This window comes from Drosophila takahashii, chromosome 3R (assembly GCF_030179915.1).
Source record: "Drosophila takahashii strain IR98-3 E-12201 chromosome 3R, DtakHiC1v2, whole genome shotgun sequence".
Classification (NCBI taxonomy): Eukaryota; Metazoa; Arthropoda; class Insecta; order Diptera; family Drosophilidae; genus Drosophila; species Drosophila takahashii.
In genome coordinates, this window is record NC_091681.1 from 18,481,574 (window position 1) to 18,494,425 (window position 12,852).

Consider the following 12,852-nt stretch of genomic DNA (forward strand, 5'->3'; position numbering starts at 1 on the left):
GCTTTGGTCTAATGTCAAGCCGAACTTAGGTGAGCTGTACTTGATAAGGTTCAGTATATCTCAAGCTTGCTAGCAGTGAACAAGTATTTTATCTAGTGTTGAAAATATTCCAAATTTTGTAGTTATACTTTCAAAATGTATATCGAAGTTAAATTCCGACAACGCAATCCTATTGAGGTGAGTTTTTCTACCAGTTACTCGATGAGTAAAAGGGGAGAAGTACGCACTTACAAAACAAGTTTTCAAGCAGTAAACAACAATCTTTATAATTTTGTATCATTTATATAACGTGATTTTTTAAGCAACTGATATTTTGATTTTAATCAGGGTCCAGCCGTTTTTGAGATGGAAGACAGTTCAACGGTCCAAAAGCTAATGGAAAACTTGGAGCCCTTGGTGGCCCTACCGACCAGTGTATTCCAGATACGCTCGATCAACCAAACTCTGGAACGCAGCGTTCACCTTTCGGATATCTTGCGGAGGAAAGATGTCCAGGAAACAGCAGGAAGTCTCAACTGTGAACTAACTGTCGTTGCAGGTGAGCAAGCAGTAGCTTCGCTGAGGTTCTATGAACACGGCGAATGCGATAGGAGGGGGTTGCTAACCCTACCAGCCGAGGCTTTGCTTGTTCTTCGAGCGCCGTCCCCTGGCTTCTCGTCCCCCAGTTCCGATTCGTTCCGAGATAGTGTGGCACGGGTTTCGCCAGCCCTTGCAGGCCTTGACCAAGCTCACTTGATGCCTTCGGGCTTTGGATTTGAGGTCCGAAATTTAGCCGGGAGCTCAGCGAGCGAGGCTCACTCCACTGCGGACGAGGATAGCGATCAGGTGGAAGCCATGGAAGTGGACGACGCGGAGAGTGATGGCAGCAGTGGGTCCGACCGGAGGTGCACGGTTGAGCGGCGCGACTGCTGTGCCTGGCACAAGTGCGGTAAGCCGGATACGAGACCGCCATATGCCCGCACTTTGCCGGAGAACCGCCGCTATGGCGTCGTCATCTCCAATGCCGATTGTTGCGCCGAGACCGACTCCCTCGCGGTAATGAATCACATTTCTGAACTGTCCGAAAGGTGCGTGACTCGACACCTGAAGTTCTCAAAGTGCACCGCCCTGGCCAGGTTCGATCAATACTTGCTGTTGATCACGAGGAACGAGAAAACGGCGGAATGGGTATTAGGTGCAGTTGAAAGTGTGTGCCCGCCGCACACCGGGCACACCTTCATTGACTTCTTTAAGCTAGAGTACTGCACCTTTATAAATCCCATAGTCGAGGAGAGAAAGCCGCTGTGTGCCATGTTCGAGCTGATGGAAGCCCAGAATGTTGGCTTGAGCACGGCAAAGTGGACAGTCACCGGTCGGACCCCTCTCGATCCCTGCTGCGATGAATACGACACGGTCACAGGATGCTGTGAGAATGAGCTAATAGAGCTATACATCGATGCCGATAGCCGTAAGCTGCTGGAGAACCAATGCTCGAAAGTAATATACTTTATGTTTCACTTGAAGTTTACTTTCGACTGTTGAACTTCTCCCTTCCTCTTTTTTTGGCTTTTTTAAATTTAATTTTCTTGGTAATCGGTTCCAAATTCGGTTTTAAATTTTGCTTCTAAATTTATTGTTTGCTCTGAGACGGCAAGTGCAACAAGATCTACAATGGCAATGGTAAGCGAGCATTTCTCTCCTAACAACGCAAGGTCTTCATATCAAGCACCTTGCTAGAAATCCCAGTTAATTTTCCTTTGGATTTTTAAAACTAAATTTAGGTTTTGTGTATTTTGAGAACTACACCCAGAGAAAAATGTGCAAGTATTCAAATTGGATGTAGCAAATATGAATATTGTTTGTGAACTAGCAGACAGGTAAATGAAGTGGAGAGCAGATCTGGACAACATCAAGCTGTACGGATTTTTGCTGTTATATATGACGATCGGAAATTCCTTCCTGGGACTGGTCCAGTAATCCATTCTTCTAATGGGCATTAATGACTACGGGAAAGGATCGATACTAAGTCAAGTTGAACGAGATGTCAAGCACTAGTGGATGCCAGTAATCGCAAGAGTTTTGTCTTGGCTGAAGCTCGTTAACATTGTCATGTGAAAAGATTAATTTACCGATCGATTAGGCTTTTCGTAGGCTTTTTGATAGATCTAGATCTTAGGTTAAATTTGAGATAAGATAACTGCAATATGTATTTTGTAATTTGCGTACTTTATAAAATATTTCGGAATTAAGTGTATGTTTAAAAATAAAATGTATAATGTAAGTATTAGTCAATTTTAAAAGAAATGAATCAAGTTTGTATATAAATATAAAAGCCTATAAATACATAAAAACAAGAATCGCATGTAGGATTTATTCATTGGGACTCCACCGAAAAGATAGGTCGAACTCGGCTGGGTAATCGCCATTGTAGCCCATCGATAAGCGGACATTAACTGCATGCACAGGCACACAATCGCACACTGGCCGGATTGAGGGCAAAGTGCACTTAAAGCCAACTCCAGTGGCGACGCGTGTCCTGCATGACAACGCAGATTGCGCATACGCCCCGTTAATGTCGGCCATTAGCAACGCCATTTGGGACAGCTCGGCCATCGTTGGCGTCAATTTTGCCAAATATTTGGCACATGAAATCATTTTGCGCTAATAAAATTCGACTCCCCTTTGGGCGGTCCATTGATTTCCTGTAAAACGCCAGGCCACAAAAACTGACCACACACTCGCCGCTGGGCGCCGCCCATCCGCAGCCACAAACAGAACAAAAACAACAAGGGCATAGTAATCGTCTCTAATGGTCCGGCATTAAGATTCACAGAGAAAGACCATTAATATCTATGTTTGGGTCGTAAGTGCCGGGGATTAGTTGGTGCTTGACAATCAAAATTGATTAAGTCGCCACAACAATTGGAAATTTAATGTAGAAAAACTAATTAGGGCTTGGGAAATAAAAATAAATTTGCTTGCCGAGTTGAAAAACTTGATTTTTACTCCCTGAAGTGGCCTCTACTTTTTCTCTCGTAAATCGAACGTGAAAAATCATTGAACAGTCAATGCAATAAGACCAAGGCATCGGCAATAGAATCAATGCATATTGAATTAGATGCGGCAATTGGCGAGGCATCCACATCCACATCCACATCCAGCGTTGCCTGGCGACGCGTCTGTTCAACAGGTTGTGACAAGTTGCCGAAGGTAAAATCAATTGATTAACTGGTGGAGGGGCTTCAAATCGAGTCAGCGACAGTTCATGTGGGCCAGGCAAATGAAATTGCAGCTGCATTGGTACGATGCACTATTGAATTATGGCCAAGCCAGCCGGCGACTTCCAAGTCCCAGGTGGCAAATCAGCACACGCAAATAAGGCAGATGCTCGCTCAAAGGCGACCCGATCCGTTCCGACTCGAGCGAAATGCAATTTAATTTAATGGGATTCCTCGGAAGAGAGGAGTCCTCTTCCTCCTCTGGTCAGCCCCAGCTGGCGGTTCTACGGCGTTGTTTGTCGACGCACACACAAAGCAGGTCCTTGGGCCACAATTGCTCTCATTCGTCTGCTAGTTTTTCCAAGTGGCTCCGCTTTTTGGCAGTCGGCAGCATTATTTCTTGGTCTCGTTTTTAAAGATTCTCAATTAATCCGGGCTTTGAAGATTTGCTACAAATTAAAGCTCTGTTTTATTACGTTTTAAAATCACTAATAGGCGAAACACATCATTTCTAGAATTATTAAGGCTTAATTTATAAAGACATTATTACTAACTGATCTTAAAATTCGTAAAAATTATTAAAAGCGTTTTAAATAAAGATAGAAAAAATATATCGAACTTCTTTCTTGCTTAGCATAAATATTATATCATTTTGCATTACCGTTCGTTATTTATTCAGCTTGTCAGAAACGAAAGAGGAGCTGCAATGGATCGGTTTTAAGGGGAAAGTCCTTCTTCCTCTTTTCACATGTTGCTTGTAATCGGCCTCGATGCGAATTACCATAATACGACACCAGAAAAGGACACATAAAGGCAGCCCAGCTCACAGATACACTCGCACACACGTGCGGAGGGATATTCATGCCAGTTCGAATGAATCTCAGTTTGCGCTTGGCCAACTGAAGCGTAGACAAGGAGCTGTTTGAGTTTTTTCCCCTTCAACCCTCCAGCCATCCAACATTGGAGGGACGGATTAAGGCGTCAAATTGTTAGACAAGTTCCTGGCCCGGCCCTGGTTTTTGTTCGGGCGTGGATAGATCAAAGCCCCGCTGCATATATGTATGTTCTTATACCATATGCATACACACTCGGATATATATGAGCGAGTCCGTCTCAGAGTACGTGTGTGTATTGTGCAGCGACGTGGCTTAAGCCCACATCCCTGACAATGCCTTTTAATCAATTCCCCGAGTCGCTCCATCAATAAGCGAAAGGCGGCCCGGAAAATCTGAGTTTCCTTTCGGGCTGCCGGCGCGTGCTTTCCTTTTATTTTCGCCATTCGGCATTTTTCCTTTTGCGTTTGGGATATGTCAATTTTTCTAATGAGTTGGCAGAAATAAATAAATAAAACCCTGACCTTTTCCTGCCTTTAATTTAAAGTCCCTTTAAAACGTATTTGTGATTGAAAACGCATATGTATAAAAAACCAGAACGGAAGCTAATTTTGGCCAGCTTCGAAGTTTTAATACCATTGCAGATTTCACGAATAGAAAATATAAAAAATTAACAACAAAATATTTGCCAATATCTGAAAAGTCAACAAGTTTTGATCTTTCTTACTCCTTAAGCACTACAAGAATGATTAGATCAATGTATACAAAAAGTTTAAAAGTTTCATTACCATAAAAAAAATCAGAACATTAAATAAGTTTAAAGAAAACCTTAATCTTCGACATATATGTTGCTTTTTCACCTTGTCCCAAGGCCCGCATTTAATCTTTGAATGTGTTTTCTTATAGATAAGAAGAAATATATGATTCCAGAAATGGTGAATCCACAGAAAAAAAAAGTTTTTTAAATCCACAAATCAAACTTGCAGGTTGAGTATAAAAATAAATTTCAAATTAAATTTTTTATATAGGAATAAGAGGTATTTCAATTTTTAAAATTTCCAATTAAAGATAACTCTAATTGGAACTCAGACGTTGGGACTCAAATAATTTTCAAGCAGTTTTAATTCGCAATTGAGGGTTCTTGTTTAAAGCGCTATACGATTGGGCTGGGCAATTTTCCTAATGAGTTGGCAGAAATAAATAAACAAACCTCGGACCTGTGCCAGCATTTAATTTTTAAGCGGGGGCTAGGGCTCTCACTTATGGAGCGCACTGTACGCCTGGCTGACCACAGACCACACCCTCACACTGACACCGTGGAAGCCGGGTTAGTTGCCTGTGCATTAAATTTGATGGCTGCAAGTCCTCAGCTCATAATCACAGGCAGACGCCCACCTGCGAAAATGGAATTTAATTTGCTAATACGCTTCGTTGAGCGGCAACGGGGGACAGAGGTGGGAAAGGGCATGGGGATGGGTGGTTTCGGAGGTTTGGGAGGTTTTCCGGGAGGTTTTGGGGGCAACTGAATTGAAGGTAGTCAGGTGAGACTGGTTGCCTATGATGGGTTTTTCGGGACTACCGTTTTTTGTTGCGCCTGCGGCAGAAATTGTTGAGAATACTTTGCAAATCGTTTCTCCATCCCTCGGCCATCCTGGCCCAGAGACTCCAGTAATTCTCGGCTGAAACTTGGCTTTTACATAGTTGAGCTGGTCTCGGCGCTCGCATAGTTAAGCCAATGTAAACTTTTTTAATTTGCAATAATAATAAAAAATTCCGTTTTCGGCTGAGACGCAGGCAGCCAAAGAATTCCGAAAGCCACGTCCATGTCCCGGCACCGAATAATTCAACAAGTTTTATGCGCCACGCCTCCTCCATCATCGTCATCATCATCATCATCGCCGTCACCGAAATGGATGTCCTCGTCCTTGCCACATCGCTTCAAAAATATTTGCGGTGGCTCCAGCTCGCAAACACATGAGACACAACCTGGGCTGCGGATGGGAAAGGCCGTCTAATCCCCGACCAGTCGCGTTGTTTAAAAACCCATTTTGATTTATGCGAGGAGGGAGTCGAGCTGGCTGGCTGGGATATACAAACACCTGTTCGAAATTTATTAGACTCCAAGCGAACTATCAGCCATGTTCAGCGAGCTGCGAGCTGTGAGGCGACAGCCCGATGATTATCGTGATGATGATGTATTCACTGGCAGCGGAACTGCCAATTGGCGATAGCCGAATCAAATCAATAATAACACGAACTCAATCAACTGCAAGTCAGAGCCAGCCGTCTGTGCCAATTCCGATGAAATCGCAATGGAAATGGAAATGGCAACGGGAATGGCAGAACTTAACTGCGGGCTAAACAAATAGTTGCATTGCCTAAGCCAGGAGCTTGACCCGGAATCGCTCAATAATCTGGCAAGCGTTTTCAACTGTTCCATTAGACGCGCGCCCCTGCCGAAAGGGGGACAGTTTAAGGGACTTGGGCTTGGCTTTCGCCTAAACCTTCAAACGACACTGCCGACGACATCGTCTGGGCATGGACGTCCGCCCAAAGGGGATACCTTTAAATGCAGCTAAGCACGGCAGCCCCAAATACTTGAATTATGTTTGAGAAAAGTTCACATCTTTCCTGAAGTATCTCCGAAATTTCTTATTCCATTTAGACTACGTCACTGTCACTATAAAGAACTTGTTTAAAAGCCACTGAGAAAAAAGTCACCTGAAATCCTGAACAAATTAATTTATTAAATATTTTAAATTTGACAAAGCTTTGTGTAAGGAATAATTTTTGCTTTTAAAAATGAGAATGAAAAGATTTAGAAAGTATGCTTAGTTTAGTGTGTAATAATTTTTCGCAACAAAAGTTGTTTCTAGAACTTATCCATGTTAAAGGTACAATAATCATTTGTTTTTCACCTCATTAAGAGGGTTTTTGGTTGATCCTTAAACAAATTTGTTAAAAAGGGAAAACAAATTATTGCATTTTTCGCATTTTTATTATTAAGTAAAGAAATAAAGTTATTTTATTAGTGCAACCTATAAACGGTTTTCGAAATTTCTCAATTTTCCTAAATTTGAAGTATTCACAAATTGAATTTCTTATCTTATTTTCCAAGAACCTAGTAAAATGATTGTACTTCATCTTGTATTAACCCTCTTTCCCAAGTGCAGATGCTGTTGTCGTTATCGCCGCTGTCAGTGGTTCTCTCGTTTAGCTCAAAATCGATTACGACCCAAGGATAACTCCACGCGAAGGAGGAGAAGCGCCAACGTAGCAGAGACATTAAAGCAAGACGAGGGCAAAAACGATGGCGGCGCACACTGAGCGAAAGTGCCAACATGTGGTTAGAGGAAAACGGGGCTAAATGGAAAATGGGGAGCGACATTTAGCCCGAAGCTGCGGTATTTTTTCCCCTATTGACGGTATCACTCTGAAGCCGCACAAAGGGTCGCTTGATTGAACGAGTGTCCGTGCGTGGGCACCTGGCGCCGTTCAGATAAGCGGCAGTTTCGACACGCAATGTCCCACCTGCTTCACCAGGTTTTTCCCCAGGAGAAAAACCGGTGTTTTTTGTGCACCTGCGGCCGGTGACAACTGCATCTGCGGATGCTAGGGTGTCCATGGGGCCAGTCTGCTGGCTGTTTGTGTAAGCCGCATATGCAAGCACAAACACAAACAGAACCCTTCCAACCCCGAAAGTGACCCCTGTAAATATATTATACCAGCAATATACATAAGCAGGGGCGTAGACAGGTGGATTTTTGGGGGTTAAACCCCTCTTTACGGGTGAAATGCTATGGAAAGTACGGTTTTTAAAAGTATTCTACTTAAAATGTGTACTAAATAACCCCTCTCAACTAAATCCTGGCTACGCCCCTGTGCATAAGAGATCCGAAGGATATGGACTGGTAAATGCTGCGAGTCTAATTAAAACTTAATGCAATGAAGAGCAATACTTTCATTGCCCATTTACATATGGGGGCCAGTGGCGATATATTTTACACACTTTTTTATCACCACAAGTAAAACACGGTGAAGTTGTGCAAACATGCCGAACTGGCAGCTTCACGCTGTTGGTTTAGTGTCGGGCTTAATCAAATTAAATAATGCCACTGGCATGGCAATGCAAACAACTAGTTGTGGGCGGAAAAGTGAAAAGTGGTGAAAAGCCGCCGGCAGTGAGCTTCCCATGGCAACACATTTAAAGCCTCGAACGAACGCAGCGTTAAAATATCAGCTTTCATTTGCAGAAGTTGATTGCGCAATAGATTAACTTGCCGCCACCCAAATACATCACCTGCCCTGCACCCGACCCACCTGGGAAAACAAGTTAATTGAGTTTACAAACTGTGTTTTCAATGCAGACATCCAAGAAGAAGCTTGTTATTTGCTAATGCAACCCGAAGTTTAAACAATAATAGTGCACAAAATGAGTAGTTTTTAGGTATTTAATAAATTAAATTATGAAATTTATCAGGACATCACTTAACATGCTCTAAAATAATTGCCTGACATTATTGACCCCTGATAGTTGAAGATTAAAGGGGTAAATTAATGGCACAACGAATAGCAAATAATGGCTTAAATATCTCAAAATACCGCAAATCATTATTTAATAGCACAGAAAGCTTTTACTTCCTCCTTATTATGGCATTAAGATGCTTCTCCTTTTTTTCCGGTTTAATATTTTCATATTATCAAAGGACAAAGGTTACCATGGGAAACTTCGAAACAAAGGCAGACGTTCTTCAAAAAATGTTCCCAATTTAATGAAAAAATGAAAATTGTCTGGAAAAGTGAGATAGGAATCCACTCGTGAGAGCTGCCAAAATCACATTCCCCAGAAGGTATGTAAATGTTAAATTCTGATTTTTCTCGTTGCGTTTATGCTCGTTTCAGCCAGTTTAAAGTCCTCGGCTTGCCAGGTGAAGGCAAATCAAATTTCACGCTCGATTTACACATTCTGCAGGAGCGTGAATTATTCAGATGGATAAGGACCCAGAGAAAATATATATGTATGTGTATCCAGCGCGTGCGAGTTAATTACTCGCCGAATCGTAAGTTCAGATATATAGTATAGTACGCCTGTCAGACTCTCGGTTTCTGGCTCAGTTGGCAGGGCCGACACTTTCATTGCTATTTGGCGGCCATTGCCGTTCTCGAACCCTCCGTGCATTAACTTCATTATCACTGCACAGCAATTTTAGCATACCTGCCCCAGTTCCTTAGTCGCCCTCCTCAAACATAAAATATAATGCGTTGGTCCCCGTTTTCTCCCTTGCCCTTTTCTGTTGGCTCCATACTTCACTTCCACTTCCGAGTTGTCCCTGGGAAAACAGCTTTGGAAAATTTGCACGTCATACGCACACAACGCTTCCGAAGGGAAGCAGGGGAATTCCGGGTCTCACTGACAACCCTTTTTCCCCAGCTTTTCCCCATTTTATGTGCATTTTAAGCGAACCGAGCGGAGTCAAGTTTTACGTTTTACGATGTGTTTTCAACAGTTGGTACGTGACTTTTCACTGAGCAGCGCAGTTGGTGCCTCAGATTTCCTCTTCCTTTTTTTTTTTGGTAGTGCCGAGAGTCAAGCGTTCGGCCGATAGGGTCAGTCAACAGTTGGCCAACACACACGCACTCGCGTATGTTACATACTAGGCCAAAACGCACTCCTATTAATTGCATGTGTGACCGAAGTCAGCTTTGACATGAACATGGCAGTTGGCATTGGTATTTCGAAGGGGGTAGCAGGGGCTATAGGAGCTTTTGTGGCTGTATTCGTAATTGCTTTTGCGTTAAATGTCTAAACTGTGTGCCGCACACACCACATTCCCCAAAACCCTGCCTCTGCCACACGGAAAAAAATGTAGTCCGGGGACTAACTCGATTTATTTATCGTGAAAAGCATACCACTAATTTATTTTGTGGCATTTCAAATTCACTCTAATGTTGATACTTTTCTATTAATTCTGATGGCCATTTTATAGATTGGTTCATATTATTTTCATACAAAATAATAAATAAATTGAAAATTAAAATAATTGCATATTTATTGAAAATTAAAATAATGTTATATTTATTTATCTAGGACAGCTAAATTGTATTATAGCTTATTTGGAAATGTTCATTTTTTTAACAGCAATAAATAAGATTTAAATTTAAGTTTATTGTTATTTTAGAAAAGTAGTAGAGATTTTTTTCATGAAAATATAAAAGAATGGTACAATGGACTTAACTTCCAGTACATATTTTTTCTTGTGCCTCACACATCGCACAGTGGTCGGGCTTGTATGGAGCCGCGGCCATAAATACTTCTAGATGTGCTATCGCCATGAAACTTTTACCAAAAATCTAGATAAATATTATAAATTTATGTTACAAAAATTGGCCAGATCGTACCACTATATCCTATATCTTCCATAGGAACGATTTTCTCATTTATATGAGAGGGAAATCAAAAATTAAATTTTTGTAATAATAACAAGTTGGTTTGTTTACCGTACGATATTTACAAACTTAGAACTGCAATATAAAAATGTGGGAGTGATTACTGAACTCCACCAGCACCAAAAAAAATTATAAAAAAACAAAACAAACAATAATAAGATTTAATATCATTTTAAAATTTTTTGATCGAGTAGCGAAATAGTTGACTCTAAATGAGTTGACTTTTGGTTATAACTAAGTTTTTTTGTCCATTAATAAAAGGATCAGAACTTAAAAGCAATATGTTAAATAAATCTATATTTGCAGTCGAATTATTAAATATCCTTAATTTTTGATTCAGCGGCTCCTTTAAAAAGCTTTCCAATCAAAAACCAACCAAAAAGCTACAAAAGAAACAGGAAAAACAAGCTACAACAACAGCACACACATAACAAAAAAGATCTTCCTCCTAAAAAAAGGTTCTAAAATAAATGAGGTTAGGTTGCATTTTTTAATGCCACAAGTGCAGCGGCACCTTTCTGCAGCTGGACAAAACATTTTTATAATCTTTAAATATTAATAAAAAACAGGATATAAACATCATTGTAGGAAAACTGGGGAAAACCACTTAAAACTTTACCTAAAACATTGGAACGCATAACATTTACGAACTAAATAGGACGCACACTTTACCACGTATTTACGCAAAACACAGCACAAGTTATTAATTCATGTATCTGTATAAACAAAGTATATACTGTTATGAACAATGTCCATTATATTTGAATGGGGTTAAACCGTGCTTTATAATTTTTTAGAATTTTTTAAAATCACTTCGTGGCACTGCACTGTTGACAAATTGAAAATAAGTAAGCACGTTCTCGCACTTTGCATCCCAGTGTTGGAAAGTCCCGTTAGAAATTCAAAAAAAAAACTTTTGTATTATAAAGCTTGTACAATTAGCTGATCGTAGAACCGGTTTTCGCTGGAATATCTCAAAATCAATTTTTTGATTTTTGGCCTATGGCAGCGACCACTGTGCATCGCTTCGTTATCGTTCTCATTGCATTATGGTCGACAGGCAGGAATTGACCCACTTCGGTGGGCGGAGAACTGTAGGAAAGGAGTTGAGTGCACCGCAACGTAAATCCACTTTCGGTGGCAAAGCGTGTAATTAGCCTCCGCCCGAGTGGCAAACGAGAACCAATTACAATTTCTATTTGCCGGTTATAAATCAGGGTTGGGCCCTATAAAACCCCAACCAGAAAAGAGTCAAATAAAGTGGGCAAGAGAGCCACTCCAAGGATAACAAAATGTCACCGAAAATCACAGAAAAAAGAAATTAAGGCGAACAAATGGCAAGCGTTGCAAAAACCGGGAATTGCCCACCAATGTATGCAATGAAAAATTTTCATTTCGAAAAGGACCAGAGGAAAAATCACCAAGAACAATGAAAATGGTGCGGGAAAGCGGAATTGCAATGTGCACCATCCTTGTGTTCGTGTGTGTAAAAGAGGGGAAGAGTGTGTGAGTGCAGTTAACCATTTTGAGTGTGGCCAGCGAATCTGTGGCAATGTGAAAAGCTGAATTATTCTGAAAATTCGCCATTAAAGACAAGCCGTGGGAAATGGATGCTATCTGCAGTTGCTTTGAAAGTCCTTTTAGAGGGGTTTTAAAAATGGATAGGAGGAGTGGCAAAAAAGTATCAACTGCCAGCATCCGTGTCATCCCATCCGCACACGAGTGGTAGTGTGAGTATGTGTGCAAGTGTGAGTGTGCTTGTGAACTTGAATAGCAACTTTCGCTTGAAAATGTCGCCATAGCGGAGATATGGAATTGATGTAAGTAAACCGCTGCAATGCGAAGAATTTCCCCCTAAGCCGATGGCTTACAGCGCTTTCAATTTGATTAGGACTGTGAATAAACAAAAGAACACAACGAAAGCGAGCCAAATTCAATAAAGAAATGGGATAAAAAAAACTGTATAGTGGAAATGGGCAAACGAAATATTTTCAAAGAAAAATATGCACAGCAAAAGCTTCGGACAAAAGTGAAAACATTTTCCATGCCAAGCGAATAAATATTGGAATGTTGATAGTTTACTATGGTCACATGTTAGTGTCTTACTTTTAACAAACAAAGGCTTTTAATTGCTGAAGTGTTCCTTCTGCTAAATTGTAGAATATATAAAAAAGGCAACAATCTGAAGTTTATATTTAAAAAAAAAATTTTTTTTTGTTTTGGGTTAGTGTCATACGTTCATTAATATAAAGACTTCTTACTTTTTAAATTATAATTTAATAGTAATTATGTAATTTATTATTTATTAGTAATGATCTGCAAGTGTATATAGAGTATTTAGTAATTACCAATCACCCACTCAATGTTGGAAAATA

General features: G+C 40.8%; 1 protein-coding gene across 3 annotated transcripts; it reads left to right on the top strand.

The window, feature by feature from the left end:
• Window positions 1–29: 29 nt before the first annotated feature.
• LOC108064899 (uncharacterized) lies at window positions 30–2,260 on the top strand. Of its 3 annotated transcripts, none has more exons than XM_070216796.1 (3): window positions 30–177; window positions 328–1,659; window positions 1,717–2,260. In XM_070216796.1, exons 1-2 carry the CDS (start codon window positions 136–138, stop codon window positions 1,519–1,521), a joined length of 1,236 nt encoding a protein of 411 aa, XP_070072897.1. In that variant the 5' UTR covers window positions 30–135; the 3' UTR covers window positions 1,522–1,659; window positions 1,717–2,260. The 3 variants fall into 3 exon arrangements, with proteins under 3 accessions (XP_070072897.1, XP_070072896.1, XP_044250234.2); XM_070216795.1 differs by having other exon boundaries at window positions 1,761–2,260; XM_044394299.2 differs by having other exon boundaries at window positions 1,790–2,260.
• The last annotated feature ends 10,592 nt before the right edge of the window (window positions 2,261–12,852 follow it).